The sequence below is a fragment of the Dermacentor andersoni genome, chromosome 1 (genome assembly GCF_023375885.2).
Source record: "Dermacentor andersoni chromosome 1, qqDerAnde1_hic_scaffold, whole genome shotgun sequence".
Classification (NCBI taxonomy): domain Eukaryota; kingdom Metazoa; phylum Arthropoda; class Arachnida; order Ixodida; family Ixodidae; genus Dermacentor; species Dermacentor andersoni.
The window spans coordinates 98,122,366-98,139,682 of NC_092814.1; the positions used below are offsets into that span (position 1 = coordinate 98,122,366).

The 17,317-nt window shown below is 47.6% G+C and overlaps 1 protein-coding gene across 1 annotated transcript in view; it reads right to left on the reverse strand.

Moving 5' to 3' along the window:
* Positions 1-17,317, reverse strand: part of LOC126545352 (uncharacterized) — a 63,293-nt gene that overhangs the window by 20,972 nt on the left and 25,004 nt on the right. Inside the window, exon 2 of the mRNA XM_050193169.2 lies at positions 473-609. Within this exon, the coding sequence (XP_050049126.1) occupies positions 473-552 (80 nt within the window). The 5' untranslated portion in view covers positions 553-609. The remainder of the gene's footprint in view (positions 1-472; positions 610-17,317) is intronic.

Below are 17,317 nucleotides of genomic sequence, written 5' to 3' on the forward strand. Positions count from 1 at the left end.
TCAATATATTTAGCTAATGAGCGCGGAAGATGCACTGACAATATATTTCTTAAACATATTTCTTCACGTCACATATTTCTTCAGTAGTATATGGACAAGGCTGATGAAGTCGTATATCGGATGGCCGTAAAGTATTTAGACAAAGGCTGCCCCGCTCTTTTTTTCATTTCTTGCCTTGTTTCTTCCTGTTACTTTTAACGTAATTTCCGCCTTGCCAGTAAATTAACTGTACAATAATTTCTGCACGCATAACGAATAAAACTCTTGCACAGCGCGCTGTTGCGAACAGTTTTGAGCTTCGACCTCTGCTTTCGCCCACGTTATATCTGAGGCATCAGTGTGAAGAAAAAAGTATACAGAGCTCAAAGCTGTCAACAACGCGCATGCGTGTCATTAAAGTTTTTAGCTTCGTGTGTCTGGCCTCGCGTTCACACCGTGCACGCGCCCTCGACGATGACGCGCGCTCCCTTACTTGTATTTGATCTCTCGTCGGGGTTCGGCGACGACCACCAGCACTGTGATGAGCAGGACGGTCACTGCAGGGAAGCCCATTCCCGGGCAGGGGCTGCGGCCGGATCGCCTGACTTGTATGCTGCCTCCGTCGGGCACCTGGACAGAAGCCATTATGCGTCATTATCCGACATTCCGGCGCGAGTCGGCACCGCGTCAGCCGAGTATACAAGTGCTGCGAATAAGTAATCGCATTACATGCTCCGAGAGCACGATCCCGCGTAACATAAGTGCAAGTTAACAACACGGAAAGCTGGCGTTTCAGTCCCTTGTTCAAGGTACCAACCCGGCACAGTACTGCAAGTATGGTAAACCTTTGTAGTCCACAACCGTAAATAGATAGCAGCGCCACATGCATTCTAATGGATGTGTGTTGGCGTAGTTCGTATACCGAGAGAGTCTATGCGAGATCAAATGTTAAACGATTACATAACGGTCATTAACCGGGCAAGGTTATTAAAGATGGCAACGAAGAACCAGAGAGGAGTGCAGCGTGGTGAAATCGTTAAAAAGAGAAAGGCAAAAAACATTTGCGCCTGCCACAAGCGCGGAAAGGAAGACCTGCGCCGTCTTCTGCAAAAAAAAAAGGGGGGGGGGGGAGGGGGAGAGGATGGAAGAAAGAAAAAGCAAGTTTGATGCTTTTATTTTAAAATAGTGACACAAGTGCAGTCTGCGTAGCGCTACTGCATGTGCCTGACAATGTTGCATCCTACTATTGCCACATGTTCGTGGCGATGCCATGGTAGAAATATAAGGTGGTACCACAAAGTATCGGGATAGGTATTAGATATGTATAAGTTAGTAATTGGCAGATGTTGCCAAGCGTGTTGTTTTCGCCTTTCTACCGCTTCCAGATTCTGTTTTTAAAATCAGTGGTTTGCGGTGACAAATCGTCGAGCTTAAAGTTAACTTAAGATGGAGCTTTAGCTCAGGACCTCATCTCCATAAATACATAGGAAAGGAGAAATCGTTTTCTGGGCAACCATAGCACCGAATTTGATTAACATTGCTGAAATTAAAACAAAAAGTTAAAATCTCGTGATTGTAGCAAGCGATTTTTTATTTAAACCGTCACTTGCTAGTTAGTCTTGTCACTTGTCTTGCTAGTTTTGTAACTGTACTTACGGCATGCTTTCTTGTATAGTTAATCAAATTGTATATATTGTAAGCACTATTAACGTACTTCGTCGTTTTCATTTGTACATAGCCATCATCATCTTCCCTGTTCTTCGACTTCTTCGCGCGTGAGCTGGGGGCGTTGCCTTTTGTGGAATAAACAGCGTTGGACAACTCGATCGGTCTCGGTATTATAATATTTACATCATATCTAAAAAAGCCAGAAGTCTGCTTGGTCACTACATCTATATCCTGTATACATCTTGTTAGTCTATTTCATTTAAAGTGTTTCTTTAAACATGAACTAAACTCTGTATTGCCTACATATTCATTTTCAGAACTATATAGCCTGCTTGTTTGATTTATTCTGCATCATGCATTTGTATTTCGTCTGTATTTTTACCCATCCTGCAATAATCCGTATCAGGACTGGAAGTATGTCTAAATAAAGTATTCTTTTTTAACAAAAGGGGTTGAATATTGCATAGTTGAGAAAAAACGCAAGTATCAAATCTATCACTCTATAACTCAGCATTAAAAAACGATATAACTATTCTGTAAACCATACCTAATAATACAACTAAAGCGGACAAAATTGTACATTACACAGCTATGAAATATACTAATAATCTGTCAGTATAGTACTCTTGCAAAAAATCTCGCAAACAACGTAACATGCTTACGTAACCTGTAAATTTATATATGAAATTATTCAGCCTTAGATGCTCTAACAGACGCAGTTTCGGAACTTCAATGCCTCTTTTTGGTGCACAGTTACGGATTTGTAAATTTCCTCCTCCTCTTTTTTTTTTTAGGCTTACATATTTCCAGGATCTTTTGTGATTCCAGGCCCTAGTTCAAAACTCGCTTTCCTACATTTACTAGAATTCCACCTTTCTCTCTCAAGTGCAACAAATTTCATTCAAATCGGTCCCGTGGTTGTCTCATAAAAAGATTTCTGTATTTTACATGTATTTGAATTAGGAAATCGCAGTTGGCGGCGAGCAAGATCTTCCTCCTTTGTCTCGGACTGCACACTTGTATTTGTCTCTATAGCATGCCCGTTCGCATTTCCTGGGGCCCCTCGTCGGCTCATGCGTATTCCTCTGGGTAGATACCGTTTCATTCTAACAAAACTTCCAATAAGGTTTTAGCGTTTCTACAAGCTACGCACGATTCGCCTTTTTCGGAGAGGTTTCTGCCTAAACCTAGCTTGCAACTTCCGCCATTTCTATTAAGATATCACGTTTCCCTTCCGATTTCAAGGAGATTTTTCTTTTTTTTAAATAAAGAAGAGGTGTAGTCATCCAACTGGCTTCCTTTCAACTATGCTTGTCCAACGAACTGCTTCCGCACTTTTTACTTTATGTTTAAACCGCGTGTTGTCTGTCTGCCATGTTTTCATATTAGGCTTGTACCGTTTACATGTCTGGGTTTCGTTTTTTTTTTATTTATTGTTTATCTTGTATCCTGTGTAATACTTAGCCACGCATATATTTTTGTTCGTATTCCTCAGTCGTTCTCCGAAACGAAATTCGCAAAAGCACTTCGCATACATATAGAAACAGTACTGCAACAGGAGACACGGGCTGGGCGCTGTTATATATAACAGCGCCCAGCCCGTGTCTCCTGTTGCAGAACTGTTTCTATATCGTTTCACCATGCGCACCTTACGCCGCTCCTCAAACAGTCCTTTGGTTATGAGCTGTAGTCCAGACTACAGTTCAGATTCTAAGCACATGCAGAGCCGAGTCTGAAAACCATTACATGCCTTCCCACGCCTAGTTTTTTTTTTAAATTATTGTTAGCTTAATACTTTGTCGTGCTTGTACTCCATAGAGCTCTAACAACATTTTGGTTTCGTCTAGTCTGAGTTTGCCGAAACTCGAACTTGCACTGCAAGAGCAAAAAGACGAAAGGCCCACATAAACTAGAATGTATAGCGTACACACAGAGTTGCGCGTGCTCGTGTTTGTGCGGGCCTCTCCATCCTTCTGTTCTGCTAACACGAGTCTCAACATCCGTTTCTCTTGCCTTTCGTTTCGATCACCTTTCGCATCGCGTCGCATATATATATATATATATATATATATATATATATATATATATATAAGTTGGCTAAAGGTGCAGCCATAGTGAGTAAGCGCTACCTTATAAATATTTCCATCTAGTGAGGCAGTTGCTTTTCTGATCGCCAGTTTGACACATAATTTTCCATTTATTTTCCACAACACCGATTCATAACAACGCTGGTGTTCCTTGTTATGTGACACAAAGCAAGGCTTCAACCGAGACACATGCACAACGGCAGTGGAGACACGCGAGTCCAACGGAGTGTTCTCGTAGTTAACATCGCCAAGCTGGCGCAATATCGTGTAGGGCCCGGTATATCGTGGTAGCATCTTTCCAGACAAGCCAATGCGGCGACATAGTGTCCATAGGAGGACAACAGAGCCAGGAGAAAATCGAACGTCCCGATGCCGGCTGTCGTACCAGATCTTCTGCGCGGCCTGAGACTCAGTGAGCTGCGAGCCGGCAATCTGGCGCGCCGTGTGAGCCCGGGCGAAGACGTCTTGAGCTCATTCAGCGGGAGTGTTCGTCGAGGAAGGATGCAGTGTGTCAAAGCGCAAAGAAGGGTGGCGGCTGAACAGAAGGTAAAAGGGCGAAATGCCAGCGGTGTTGTGACGGGACGAGTTGTAGGCGAAGGCCACGAAGGGTAGCGTGTTGTCCCAATCACGGTCGTCGTCAGAAATGTACATAGTCAGCATTTTTGTCATCGTGCGATTGATCCGCTCCTGAGTCCGTTTGCGGGTGGTAGGCGGTGAAAAGTTTGTGCTCGGCAGAACAGGAACGAAGTAGGTCTTCAACAACTCGGGACAAGAAGGTGCGGCCGCGATCAGTGAGGAGCTGCCGGGGTGCGCCGTGATGGATGTTGATGTCATGTAAAAGGAAATCCGCCACTTCAGTTGCGCAAAGCTCGCGTGATCGCGTACTGGGTCGTGGAGTCAGTCGGGATAACAACCCACTTATTGCCAGATTTCGACGTCGGAAAAGGGCCGAGAAGATCGAGACCGACGCGATAGAATGGTTCCGAGGGCACATCGATGGGGTGAAGGCGTCCAGGGGGCAGCACAGTAGTTTTTTTTTTTTTGGGGGGGGGGCGCTGGCATAGCGCACCATAGCACAAGCTGAAACATAGCGGCGCACGGAGCGGTATAGGCCTGGACCTGGCCAGTAGAAGCGGCGCCGTACGCAGTCGTATATATATATAAGTACGATAAACGCTCTGGTGGCCTGCAGTAGGTGCGTCACGCAACTACTCAAGAACTGATTGATGTCCGGAGATGGCGTGGTACAACTAGTAAAAATTCTGGTCCTTCAGGGTGTACGTTGCGACGGTAGAGAATGTCGTCGCAGAGTACGATCATGCGCAGGGTGAGGTCCGAATGTCCAGAATTGAGACGATCGATGAGAACACGTAAGCAGTCACCACGGCGCTGTTCAATGTGAATGCCACGCAGATCAGAAATGGTCAGGACGCAAGCGTCGGTGGTGTCATGTTCAGGGCAGTCGACAGGGTGACGGGAGAGGCAGTCGACGTCCTTGTGCAAGCGGTCTGACTCGTATAAAACAACAAATGAATATTTTTGGAGCCGTAGCGACCATCGACCCAATTGACCAGAGGGGTCTTTAAGTGACCAGAGTCAGCACAAGGCATGGTGATCGGTAACCACGGAAAATGTGCGGCCATACAAGTAGAGGCGGAATTTGGCTAATGCCCAAACTAACGCCAGGCACTCCCGTTCAGAAAATATAAAATTCCTCTCAGCGGGTGACAGGAGGTGGCTGGCGTAGGCAATTACGCGCTCTGCGTTACGCTGCCACTGAACGAGTAAGGCCCTAATTCCATGGCCACTGGGATCCGTGTGAAGTTCAGTGGTGGCAGATGGATCATAATGAGCCACCCTGGGGAGCCGTTAGCAAGCGTACGAGGGCAGAGAAGGCTTTAGTTTGAGCAAGGCCCCATGTGACGGCAACGTCCTTCTTAAGTACAAGCCGGTGAGTGGTCGAGCGGTGTCGGCGAAATTCTTGATGTAACGAAGGAATATGAGCCAAGTCCAACAAAGCTTCTTACGTTCGCGGTGGAAGACGGAACAGGAAAGTTCTGGACAGCGCGAATCTTGTCCGGGTCGGGTTGGACGCCAGCAGCACTGACGAGAGGGCGAAGCGTAAAGCATTCTCTGAAGCAACGCACTATATAACAGTCTCCAAAGCTCTTCCACTATGGGGTCCTCGCAGCACATAAAGTGGATCAAGATGAAAGTAGGATAACATGGACATCTAAAACTAATGACCAAAAGATATCACTGCATTCTTAATTTGTAATACAATATATTGCGAAGCTTCAACGGAGTACGAAGGAACAAGACGCTAAGAAAATTGTTAAAACACTTGTAACATAGGAGAGTTGGGGTTTGGGCCAGTTGGTGATTCATGATTTTGGTTAGTTACCGCGAGCAAAACACTAGACTCGAATAAAGGGACGACACGAAGGACGACACGTGTCGCCCATTTCTTCAAGTCTCGTGTTTCGCTTGCGGTAACTTCCCGAAATCGCACTTGTAAACTTGCGCATAATTGAATGTCCTTAGGCTAGATGAACCAGAGTGGTCAGTGAAGCTGACCGCTGAATCCGATAGTATGTGCCGTTCATAATTTCAAGTTTGGAAGAACCACAAGCGCGTGTGTACCGTGTCATGCGCCTCGCCCATGCGAGTTGTACGGGCTGTACTCCCATCTCACGTCAGCATTCCGCAGGTAAACCTGACAACAGAACGAAAAGCCATTCCCATCGCGACCCTCCTGAATTCGCAAGCTGCCCGCGATGTTTGAATGCGTAGGAGTCGGGCCGCGTCAGCGTTACGTCCGAGGGGCCCGCCCTGACCAGGAGGGGGAAGCGTCCGTTCGCAACAAAGACTATGCCGTGCTTGCGCGACATTTGCAAAAATCGAAGCTATACTTCTCGCCTTTATCGCTTCTCTCTCGCCTTATGCGTCAAGAAAAGATGACAAGTTGTACGGCTTGCCGAAAAATACAGCCTGCGTGTCTGCTGAAGAAACCGCTTTGAGGTTTCTTGTTTCTCTTCTTGCCAAAAGAGGCCAAGAATTTAGTCCTATCACAATGATGTGATGCGCTGGTTCGTCATTTATCACCTCTTTCCCTATGCTCTTGCACGACACCCTTGAAATTCATCGCGCAGTAGATTTTTGTACAGGGTGCAAAATTCATGCACTTGGAAACGTTCTCGTCTTTTTTTCTTTATTTTTTTTGTGCACTCGGGTCCTGCTGAGAGCGCTTTCGTTCTGGAATATTATCATTGTTCTTTCTCCCACTCGCTCTGTTTTGCATGGAAACAAAAAATATTAGGAGAATGTTAACCTAGCAATGTGACCAGTAATAAACGAACACCTATACTAGCCAGATTTGTCACTGTTCTCGAAAATAGACGCGCATAGGTGGTGCTTTCGAAAAGTGCTTCTTTTGTGCTGCGTTATATTTTATTCCTAAATGCGACTTGTATGATTAAGTTCTAGCACCATCCGAAATTTTCTTTGTGATCTGCCTGTGCAAAATAAATAAATAAATAAAATAAATGCACTAAGATAAGAGCGCCAATAAAACTTTCCGGGCTCTTGGGGAAGTTTGTGCGTGTACTGGCGGTGGATGTGGGCACACAAAAGTTTGAGCGAACAGCGTCGTACTATGCGTCGCTTTCTCAATATAGCACGTGACGGGTGCTGGGGAACCTGTATACCGCTTAAGGCAATTGTTTTACCCCATGACTTCAATCCGCATTGATGGGACCGCTCGCGGGCAGCAACGGCTGTCAAGTCGTAAGCGATGATAGCGCAGGCACCGCGGTTCCACGTCAAATGGTTTTTGCGAGCGTAAACTGTTATCATTTCGCCCGAAGTTTTACCTTAAGTTCCAAGAACGAGGGCGCGCACACAGTGTGCACAGACAGGTGAAGCAATTACCAACCGCCGCGAAGGTTGTGGAAGTGGTATTCGCTGCCGTTTTCCATAAAGTCCGTACGGCCTCGGCATGCAGCTGTTTTAGCCGCGGACCTGAAGGAAGGAAAAAAACTCTATGGCCGCGGGAAGCACGCTGCCATCGGCCCCTGCGAGTACCGAGAAGAAGAGTATCGCTGCAGACCGCGCGAACGGGCGCTTGTAACAGGGCGCTGTCATCGCTTAGCAGGCCGCTTGCAACAGACTGGCTGTCGGAGACCGCGAACTCATTTTACGAGTAGCGGGCATCCTTCCCCGCGGTGGCTGCCGCGACAGGCCGCCGTTCTCGCGCGCCGTCTTCCGTCGGCGAGTGAGGCACGTCGTTGGAGCCGCGTGTCGTTTCTGCCGAACCGGAACAAAGGTGGTGGCGCGGCAGAACAAAAGCTCAGGCATCCGGATGCGGCCCTCGCGCGGGCCCATCTTGTGGCGGAGCCGTTACCTCGCCCCCGGTGGCATCCTCTGATTTACGGCGGGGCCAGCGGCGACGGCCGCGCCACGCGAGAGCTGCCGAAAAAACGAGCGCGCACAATGCGAGAGGCTGGCCACGACCGGAAGGAGCAGAGGTCGAGATGAGGCGGCCGGGGAATGCGGCCCCTCGGCTCCAGCGGGAGGCCAGCGCCACTCCGACGCCGTCAGGAATCCGGCCGCCGCGCGTCGGCTTTCCCAGAACTCCGGGACGCGAGCGTCTTCGAGGCCGCGCCGAGGCCCCGCGCCGTGGAGCCCCGGCCGCCGACGGTGGTGGTCCGTTGCCGCTCCGTAAATTTTCGCAGCTTGGACCGGCCGTCCTGCTCGACCGACCACGCGGCTTTGCACAGACATCCCTCCTGTCCCCGGATGCGGTCATCAGCGGGCATAGGAAGTGTGTTCCGAACCCCGGGCGATGTTATTGAGAGATATCGTCCGTCTGAAGCTGATGCTGCAGCACGGTTCGAGCCACTGCTCCAGCAAGAGCAACGAGTGCAATACGCGGTTGCCTTCCGGGACGCCATTGCTCAACAAAAGAGGTTATTTGGAGGATAGCGAGTAAAACAGCATAGTGGACGCATTCCGAAGCAAGCAAAGCAGTGAAGCCCGAAGGTTATTCCCCCAGGATACGCTTGCATCACACATGAGGTGCATTGTACGCGTCCCTGGACAAACGAGAAAGGGTTAAAACGGGAAAAGTGGGAGTTAGTGGCCGAGGATGCAAAATTGAATAACCAGGAAGGCAACCTGTAGTCTAATACTAGGACATATATTTTGTTTATAATTTTTATCAGGCAAGTGCCATGTACTGTACTGGGTGTGTACTCTTATGGAAACGACCTTATAAGTAACCAAGGCGGAAAAGCATCAATACTTATATTATACTTTAAGTGATAGTGATGGCCGACATAAACGCCCGATACATATGTCTATTAGGAAAGATTAATCTTCAGGCTTCCTTCAAATGTAAGCCGGAATAATCACTTGCGTGTTAGAGATGTGGCACCTATAAGGGTGAACCACCCTTAACAGATTTGCCACAAGTTTGCGAAGAATGCAAGAACACCATGACTGAACCACCTGAAGAACACCATGACACCATATATATATATATATATATATATATATATATATATATATATATATATATATATATATATGTTGCTTGATCATCCACCGTGCCCTCTTTTCAATATTTTTCGCGGAAATGTATTAACTGAGCCGTAGCATTTTCCAATGACAGCAGCGAATTAGACCATAAGTTGATGCAATTGTAACTATTTCAACTAAAGAAGAAGGACAGCTTGAGTGAATACTGAAGTTGGCGCGATCGCGGCACGGCGCGCCGCAGGCTACATACAGGACCCTGCCTTGTTTGAAGTAGCTAAGTCTACGAACTATTTCTAAATCTAGCAACAAACTCGCATTCTTATATAAGCAACGTTCTTTCTGCACTTTTATACTTTCGCTCGTTTCTTTTCTTCCTTAATATCTGTTTCCTGATATCAGCCGTCACGTTGCACGTCCCTGAGGCTGCCTTTGCCTGCGTGGGCAAGGCTAGTGTTACAAAGTGGGCGTAATATTATTAACACGTCGTACGAGCGTCGCACCTTTCATAATGCGTTAGGAGCCTGCCTACGTTCTGCTATGTGGACATTTTAAATAATGTGGCCAATGAAAACGACAATCGTAGAGTGACCTGCTGGAATTATGGTGAGTACGTCGCTTCGCCGCCAATTTGTGACGCAGCTCACGTCGACACCGATGCCTGTTTCGGACCATTATATAGAAACTTCATGTTGGCGCGCGAATGCTTGCGCGCCCTGCGGCTGCTAAAATGTATCACGCCTGTTGCTCTAAGACCATTTCCGCCGTGAACTTTCACTATATATCCCTGCTGGGGCTGTGTCGAGGACCATAACCCCAGAAGCCCCCGAAAATAGTTTATTTTCTTTTCTGTTTAGCTCACTTATAGAGGCGCGCACATGTCGACTATTCGAGCACTTTTGGTCAACTTCCGGATATATATTAATATATATTGCAGCCTCAGTCGCAAATCCAGGGAGAACCACCGGTGGCAAACAAGTTTTTCCTGGCATCGTTTATAGCCCCTCGCTGCGGCTATACGCGCGATTTCTTCTTTGCCTCGTCACAAATGGTAACCATATGCAATCGCAGATGCGGCCTATACTAACCGCGCACAGATACGTCAAACAAGAGAAAGAAGTTGTAAAAACATGATAGGACGGTCTTGACGTCGGACGGCGGAAAAACATGCTGCTTAAAATTTTACTTCTTTTTCGGGCCGCCTTTTAGAGGGCACCCTTTGCGTTTATACTCGCACACTGTGCGTACGGATATGCAAGAAGCTGTGACGACGCCTTTGCAATCAGACGCTGCGACTTTCGTCTGCGTCAGCCGAGGGCTCAAATAAACTTTGGACGAGCGCTTTATATAGCGTCGGCACGGAGCGTGTTTCTCAACGCGGATACACGCCGTTAGCGGCGCTTGCACTGGGCGGTCCCACTCTACGCGAACATTTCTCGTGGATGTCGTTGGTAATAGGCTGAAATTAAGACCGTTTACTGAGACGTCAGCCGCGTTTCCTGGTCAACTCGCTAGAGAGAGGAACGGTAGGCGCGCGAGCAGCACGGGCGCGTTTTGCGGCTACAAAAGCTCCACGCCCTTTACCTCTCCCTCACCACCTTCCACTCTCACCATTCTCACGTGACTGTCATGACGGAAAGTGTCACGCTCATGTCCTTCATTATCTCCGCAAATCCAATTAAATATGTTAGCAGCGAGGCATACATCTGAAGGTTGTGCTCAAGGCAGACGTATACAGTCGCGTGCTCTTCGGACCAAAAAGCCGCACGCGCGCCCAAACTGTCGTTCAACTTGAGCGTCGACTCCTTTCCTCGCCCGCAACCCGACATTTTTTTTTTCCTCCTCATTCTCCTCCTACATCGCCAAGCTGCCTAATAACAGGGTTACGACGACCGTTCCGGAGATGCAGTGCCTCCTGCAGTTGCAGAAAATGGCCGCGCCAATGATTCCTGCGCCTATGTACTTGCGGTCCTTTTCGTATTACTTTTCGTGTTAGAGGTTCAGGAGAGTGCAGCCGCTGGGCTCGACGCAGCTGCCAGAGCGCCCGTATAGACACTGCAGCCAGCGCCCATCGGCGCAGCCCTCCTTGCGGGAACGGGTTCATGACGGGAGGCACGGCCCGCGGCGCGTGCTCCCGAATGAAAGAACAATTACCGCAGCAGAGCCCCCCCCTCCTCATTTGATGAAGTCAGTGGACGCACGAACATGACTCAGGGCGAACATGGGGTCGGCGAGGAAACGAGATTCCCGACCGAGCATGTGCCCGTGGTGTGGGAAGCGCGGCGATTTGCTGCATGAATTCTCGTTTACTCTACACACCATGCGTGCGTGCGCAGCGGGACCCACGAAGAAGGGGGATTTGTACGCCTGCTAAGCAAGTCTCTCAATTGCTGCACAGAGCACGACGGCCCACTGCATTGAGGCGCTATTCATTGATTAAGGCTTGCGTTAAGCCTATAGCTGGGAATGACATGATTAGAAAACGGCCCTGCAGAAGTTAAGACACGCACAAAATGTGAACATACGATGGATCGCTTCGTCGTCTGTGCTCGCGTTCACGTTTTGTATGTGTGTGTGTCTTAACTACTGCAGCGCTGTTTTCCGATTAAGTTGTTCATTACTTCACATTCATATACATGTCGTATCCGCTTGCCTACTATACGTATACTGCAGTGCTTGCTCTCCATTCTGAACTAAAAGGAACAGATGATCGGAGGGGCCACGCTATCTTTTCAAGCAATAGCTGTAAGGCTTTATCAGCTACATCCGCCGCGTTGCCGCCACCATACTAGCCCTTCAGTAACGATCCTCGTCAAGTAGTCATTCCAATGGTACAAATTATATACCTGCGTGTTTATGAGACTATAGTGTTTCAGATTATTAAAGATGGGGATTCCACACGAAATGATAATTTTTGCTTACCAAGCTTCATAGCTGCGGCGGGCATTAACATTTGCGTTATAATCGCCAATACGATTATTAATTACCAATATATTGCTAATTAACTTTCCTTTAATTATTGCCTTGGACATGTTCTATAGTTGCAGAATTGAAGTTAGTACTCAGAACGCCACATTTTGCTAGAAACTTGGTGCAGTACCAGTTTCGAGAAATACGGATTCAAAATGTGCAGTGGGATGCATCGTTGTTCCTGTAAACAGTTTCCCGTGTTGCATTCTTTCCACAGTGTGGAAACAGTATAGCGCGAACAGCAATGCATTTCGCTGCAGGTTTTGAGTATTCTCTTCCTTAAACTGGCACTCCACAGTGTTTTTCGGAAAGTGTTATGCCTTGAGTACTAACGGACTTCAATTCTGCACTGAAAGCACGACCCTCATGGCAGTAAATAAGGAAAGCTAATTAGCAAACTTGATGCTATAACAAAGAGTTGTGCCCTGGGTACCGTGGCTAACGTTAATCCTGCAAACATTCCCTTAAATGCATTATTAAAAAGCAAATTAGTGAAACCTTGGTAATACAAATCAAATCGGCAATTATTGCGCACATTGTGATATCCGCCGCAGTTATAAAGCTTGGTCAGCAAAAATGACTTATTTGTCTCAAATCCTCTTTTTCTTTTTAACAATAAAGAAAGTACTGCAGACATAGCAGAAACAATCGGTATATACATTCAAGAAAGGCAGATGAAGCACAGCTGTGCAAATTCTGTGTGCGCATCCGTTTAACCGCGCGCGCACTGATCACGTCGTATAAGAATTGCTTTCATTCATTCATGTCATTTCGCTCCCGCTTTCCATCATCCCTTAGGATGCTCGCCACCTTGCTGCGCCTTATTATCATTTTTGGGCGCATATAGCTGCTCGTGCAAAAACGTCGGGAACCAAAGACGTTCTATTATTGCATATTTCTTTTTTTACCGATATTATATATATATATACTGCGGCGGGTGAAATACCACCACTGGCGAAGGCGGTCATATTTAAGCGAGGAGATTGATTACGCAACGCATGCCCGAAGAAAAACGATAGAAGGACGCACGCCTGTGCGAGAGCATTTCTAATCTTTATGCTAACGTGCGCAAACTCAATTCCCAGTTAGGACACTTCTTTTCCTTACTTGTATTTTTTTTCTTCCTTCCCAACAACACGCCTGGGCAACTGCTCTCATCTTGTCTCGTGTGGGCCGAAATAGAGGCCGTTATTCAATATCCAATTTATAAAATTGGCACTACTCATCTGTCTGTGTCCCGTCTCGCACTTTATCTTTTCTCCGAGCCCGGCGAAAGTAGGGAGAGATAAAGAAAGAAGGAACAAAGGACCGGCGGGGAGATGAGGGAGAACGGGAGAAGGTTAAAGATGGCCCGGAGCCCCCCGCTTCGCGTACCTTAGCAGAATCGACGCAGCGAAAGGACGGGGCAAATATGGCAACGCAGCAGCGTTGGCTCGGACGGCGGACGGAACCCAAATGACACCGGACTAATCAGCCCGTAATTAATGCATACTGGGCACAGCAGAGCTCTCGATACGGCTCTCGAACGTGGCTAATTGAAACCGATCCCTGGGGTAATCAGCAGCAGTGCAGGCCTCTCCTCACTGCGGGCATCGCGGCCCCGGCTCGCGTACTGCTCGCCGCCTCCGGATGTTATTACGCTCTATCGGTGCACCGCTGCAGGCGGCGCGGATCCCGCTGCTGCAAATGTAGTCGGCCGCTGCAGTTCTTCAATTCGCCTTCGGTTGCAAACGAGCCGGCGCGCTCACCTGAATTTGTTTAAAAGCTCAAGTCGGCTTTACTGAGCGACATTGTGTCCGCGTGCACTGCGGACCTCCCTGCGGGTTCCTGAAGCCAGTTTGCCGTAGCGTGTACTGATGGAAGGAAGGCCCACACGTGGTGCGATTACTAGCAGGTGCGTGTACGCGGAACATTGATTCCGCCTAAGCAGCGGCAACGTAACAAGAAGGAACTTCAACAGTGAACTGTCGTATATTGAACCGTTCTATTGCTTTGTTTCCGGTTTAGCGACCCGGAGATTCCGGTGGGGCCAGATTACAATGTATTCCTAACTGGTCGTTTTTCAAGCGAATTTTTTGACGTCCCAGAAACATGCCAGACGTTAATGGCTATATGCTAAGCTTGCACTAAGTATCTCTCTCCCATGTGTTTTTAGCAACTTTAAATAAAGTATGGTGAGAACAAAAAAAAAGGAACAAATAATGGCTTGGATGTCAATGCATGCTCTTGGCTATGACCCCACAATTGCACTTTGGTGTTTAGGAAAATTGACTATAATAGACAAAATATTATATCTAGCTTCCCTGATCGGCTGCAGGAGTACCGTGCACTGTCGCATACCTTAAAAGGAAGAAGCTTTTCATGACTCGGTAAAGCGTGTCTGACCTTTCGCGGTCGCCTATACTGCGATAGTGAAGTCAAATAATTCCACGTTTCTCTTTTTTTTTCTCTTGCGTTTTCTTTTTTTCGTTTTCTTTTTCGATGTGGCCACCTCCTATAGCGTCGAACGAGTGAGCGCTATATACAGGGTGATCATTTTCAAGTTGTACGGAATTTTTAAAAATGGACTGATGCTGGCAACAGAATTCCAGCCCTTAAGCTGGAGAGGTGGACATTGCTTGCACGAGAAATGAGAACACATATTCTACTAATTAACTTCTTAATTAATTACCTTGCGGCACATATTGCAATTTACAAATTGCAGCCGGAGAGCTTGCAAGGCGTAACCAACTGGAATGAAATTCCAGGATGACACCAGTATGGAGACATGCGGCGTTAAACTCGCCGTAAAAATGTACTATTGTTCCACTTACTTTTTTTTTAAAGAAAGCGCACTTTTATGCATCGAAGCACAAGAAAAGTAAATGGAACGCCCATGTATTTCGTGCCACACTTTGGGAAATAACATCTTGAAACTGGTGTCATCCTGGAAATTCATTTCAAGTGAATTGGTCTTGCAAACTCAGCGGCTACAACTCGTAAATTCCGATACCCTCCTAAAAGTAATTAATTAACGAGTCAATAAGCAAAATTTTGTTGATTAGTTGAATATGTGCTTCGGTTTCTCCTGACAGTAATGTCCGCCTCTTCGAATAATCCAGCTCAAAGACAACAATTATGCTATCTGCCACAGGCGATTCTTAAACATTCCGCAAAACTTAAATATGAACAGCCCGCAGAATCTTGGTAAGTCACAGCCACACGTGCGAACGCGAACGCTGGTTGCTACAAAAGCAACATCAAAATATGTGTGCGAGTCGCCATTTTCTGCGGGTAAGCCTGTGCTCTCAATCGTGGTGCCCGTAGAGGACATTAAACTGAGCAAGTACAGCGGCGCACTTGGGCCAAGCGCGCGCGGGCCCGTGGAGCCGCACTAAACGAGATGCACGCGTATGTTTCAAGGAGCTTTGCGCCGCACATGGCTTCTTCTGCCGAGCGCAGGACCCGTGACCGGTCCATAGTTCGCAAGGGCGCCTCCTATTCGCGTGCGTTCGTCACGCAGCGCCGAATCACGCATAGACCACGTCAGTCAGTGCCAGCGTAATTCACGCCGCCCGCACGCCTCCGCGCCGATGGTTCCGTGATGATGGATGGCCGCCGCCCCTCCACCGATCTCTGCTCCGCGCCATCATCCAGCGCGTTCTCATATGCGGCTGGTTTCTCTGCACGGTACACTTCTTTTTCGTTGTTTCGCCCCGACTTTTACCTTTCCTCCCATTCCGTACCCGTTTCGTCAGACGAGGGCCCCGCATTTTCTTGCAGACTTGGAACGCACGGCCTGCGCCAATTTTTCTCAGAATGTGCACGAATTGCATTGCATGCACTTGCCAGCTTTGAGCGCGAAACCTGGCCATGAAAACACACACGTTATATACGACCCGTATGGACACCGGACAGCTAGTAAGAGGCTACGCAAAGCTCACTCAGCTTGTCTCGTTAATCATACTTCCCAAATGTTATTCTATCCGCTCCCAGCAAGTCTGAGGCAGTTCATGACTCTTACTAACCTTTCCCCTGCCAAACGACGCACTTTCTTTCGTGATCTACCAGATCAGGGCAGGTGTTCCAACTGGTTATTGTCGAATAGTGCTGAACACATCATTTGGACCTGTCCCCAGTTTCAAAGGAAACGGCCGATTATCGTGGACACCCTGCTAAATTAAGAGCTCAGTCGTTTAAGGACCTCCTAGTTGTGCCGCATCCACCCCAACTAGTGAAATCAGTATGTGATGCTCTTTCACATTTTAACTATTACCCTCTTACTTTTTGCCAGTTATTCCCCGTCCATAAACCACCATAACCCTCTTCTCTTCCCTCTTCCCAAAAAGGCCTGATGCATTGGCAAGAGACATTTGGTTTCCTTTCTGCCTAATAAACGTTTCAAACAAAACCATTATACTTACTGATGATGAGATGAGGAAGAAGAAATAAATCTGGTCGCGCGTTAGCCGTACGACAAACACCGTGTGATCGGTTTCGAACGGGAGATGTGTACAATATCTGTCCCGTGATAGTGCTAATATTTCTGGAAGAACAGAGAGGAAAAGCGGGATAGTTCACAGGAGGAGCTCGCGCGAAAATTGTATATGAGCTGAGGAAACGACTGAGAAGCTTCTCACACAAACAAGGCGAGGAGGGTAGACAGGCATCCAAAGTAGGCCCTCGTCGCCGGCGCTGTATGAAACAATGTTGTGTGTATACAGTCATAACGGAGCTTGCAACTTGAGTTGGCGGCAATCGGCGAGTCAGAATACGAACTGTTCGCAAAGGGAGGATGTGCGTGGTATACCGAGACCGAGAAGAAAATTGATGGCATCGAGTCTACAAGATGGGAGCTTCCGTAAACTCGAAAGAGCGGAGGATATATCGGTGGCGCATTAGAGGGCGGTGTTGTAAGCACAGGTGATAAACGGAAGAATTATACGTTCCATTCTGTGTCATCGGGCTGGTTATATGCACCATTGTACGGCGAAAGCGCAATCAGTCAAGCCGCTGGAAGTTACCTTGTGAACAGCGTTCAAAGGGATTACGAAGAGAATTCAAGAAAGTGTGTTTGAAAGAAATATCTGGCCGCAATC